We start from the raw sequence: 977 nt of genomic DNA, 5'->3' as shown, positions 1-977 counted from the left end.
TCGACACGGCCACCCCACCTCACACACAAGGGGGGGGGGGGCTGTGTGTGTGGAGGCGCCGGAGTAACGGGAGGCGGAGGAGGAGTAGGAGGAGGAGGAGGTTGCGCGGGAGCGAGACGAGGAGGACCAGGACGACGAGGAGGAGGAGGTCGATCGAGGTGGAGCGGGAGCGGGAGGAGGAGGAGCCGCCCCACCAGGACGACGACGACGACGAGGAGGAGGAGGAGGAGGAGGAGGAGGAGGGGGAGGAGGACCAGGAGGAGCGGGAGCGCGACGACGACGACGACGACGACGACCAGGAGGAGCGGGAGCGGGAGGAGCCCCACGAGCTTCCTCCGCGGGAGAAGCCTCCGCCTCGCCGCCGGTCGGCAGAGAGGCTCCGCCTCCTCCATAGCCAGGGGCTGGGCTGTATGCCGCCCAGAAAGAAGAATTTACCTTGCAAAAAAGAAAAAAATCCGCGCCGAGCCAGCTCCCGCCCTCGGTAGCTGCTGGTGCAGAGGCAGCCGTTGTTCGGTGGGTTCGGGCGGCGGCGTAGTGGGCCTCGCTCTCATTTTACGATGTGTGATCGCGTCCCTGAGCCCTTCAACAGCAGGCGCGAGCTCCGGATGCGCCGACCGGACGACTGGCACCACCACCTCCGCGACGGCCCCGACGTGCTGAGGGACACCGTCCGAGCAGCGGCGCGAGCCTTTTCCCGGGCCATCATCATGCCGAACCTCGTCCCTCCGGTGACGACGGTGGCGGCGGCGGGCGAGTACCGCGAGCGGATCGAGGCGGCGCTCGCAGCGAGCGGCGGCGCCCCCGGCAGCTTCACGCCCCTCATGACGCTATACCTCACCGACACGACCACGGTGGCAGCGGTCGAGGCGGCGGCGGCAAGCGGCTTCATCAAGGCGTTCAAGCTGTACCCGGCCGGCGCGACGACCAACTCGGACTCGGGCGTGACCGACTACGCCAAGGCGAGCCCGCCCTCCGCG

The 977-nt window shown here is 69.3% G+C and overlaps 1 protein-coding gene across 1 annotated transcript in view; it reads left to right on the top strand.

The window, feature by feature from the left end:
- Positions 1-557: 557 nt before the first annotated feature.
- EMIHUDRAFT_228614 (hypothetical protein) overlaps positions 558-977 on the top strand; it is a gene marked incomplete at both ends in the record, with an annotated part of 3,580 nt that continues 3,160 nt past the window's right edge. Inside the window, one exon of the mRNA XM_005786813.1 lies at positions 558-941. Coding sequence (XP_005786870.1) covers positions 558-941 — 384 coding nt within the window. The remainder of the gene's footprint in view (positions 942-977) is intronic.

Source organism: Emiliania huxleyi, assembly GCF_000372725.1.
Source record: "Emiliania huxleyi CCMP1516 chromosome Unknown EMIHUscaffold_149, whole genome shotgun sequence".
Lineage (NCBI taxonomy): Eukaryota > Haptophyta > Isochrysidales > Noelaerhabdaceae > Emiliania > Emiliania huxleyi.
This window is presented reverse-complemented; position numbering and strand designations above follow the sequence as displayed.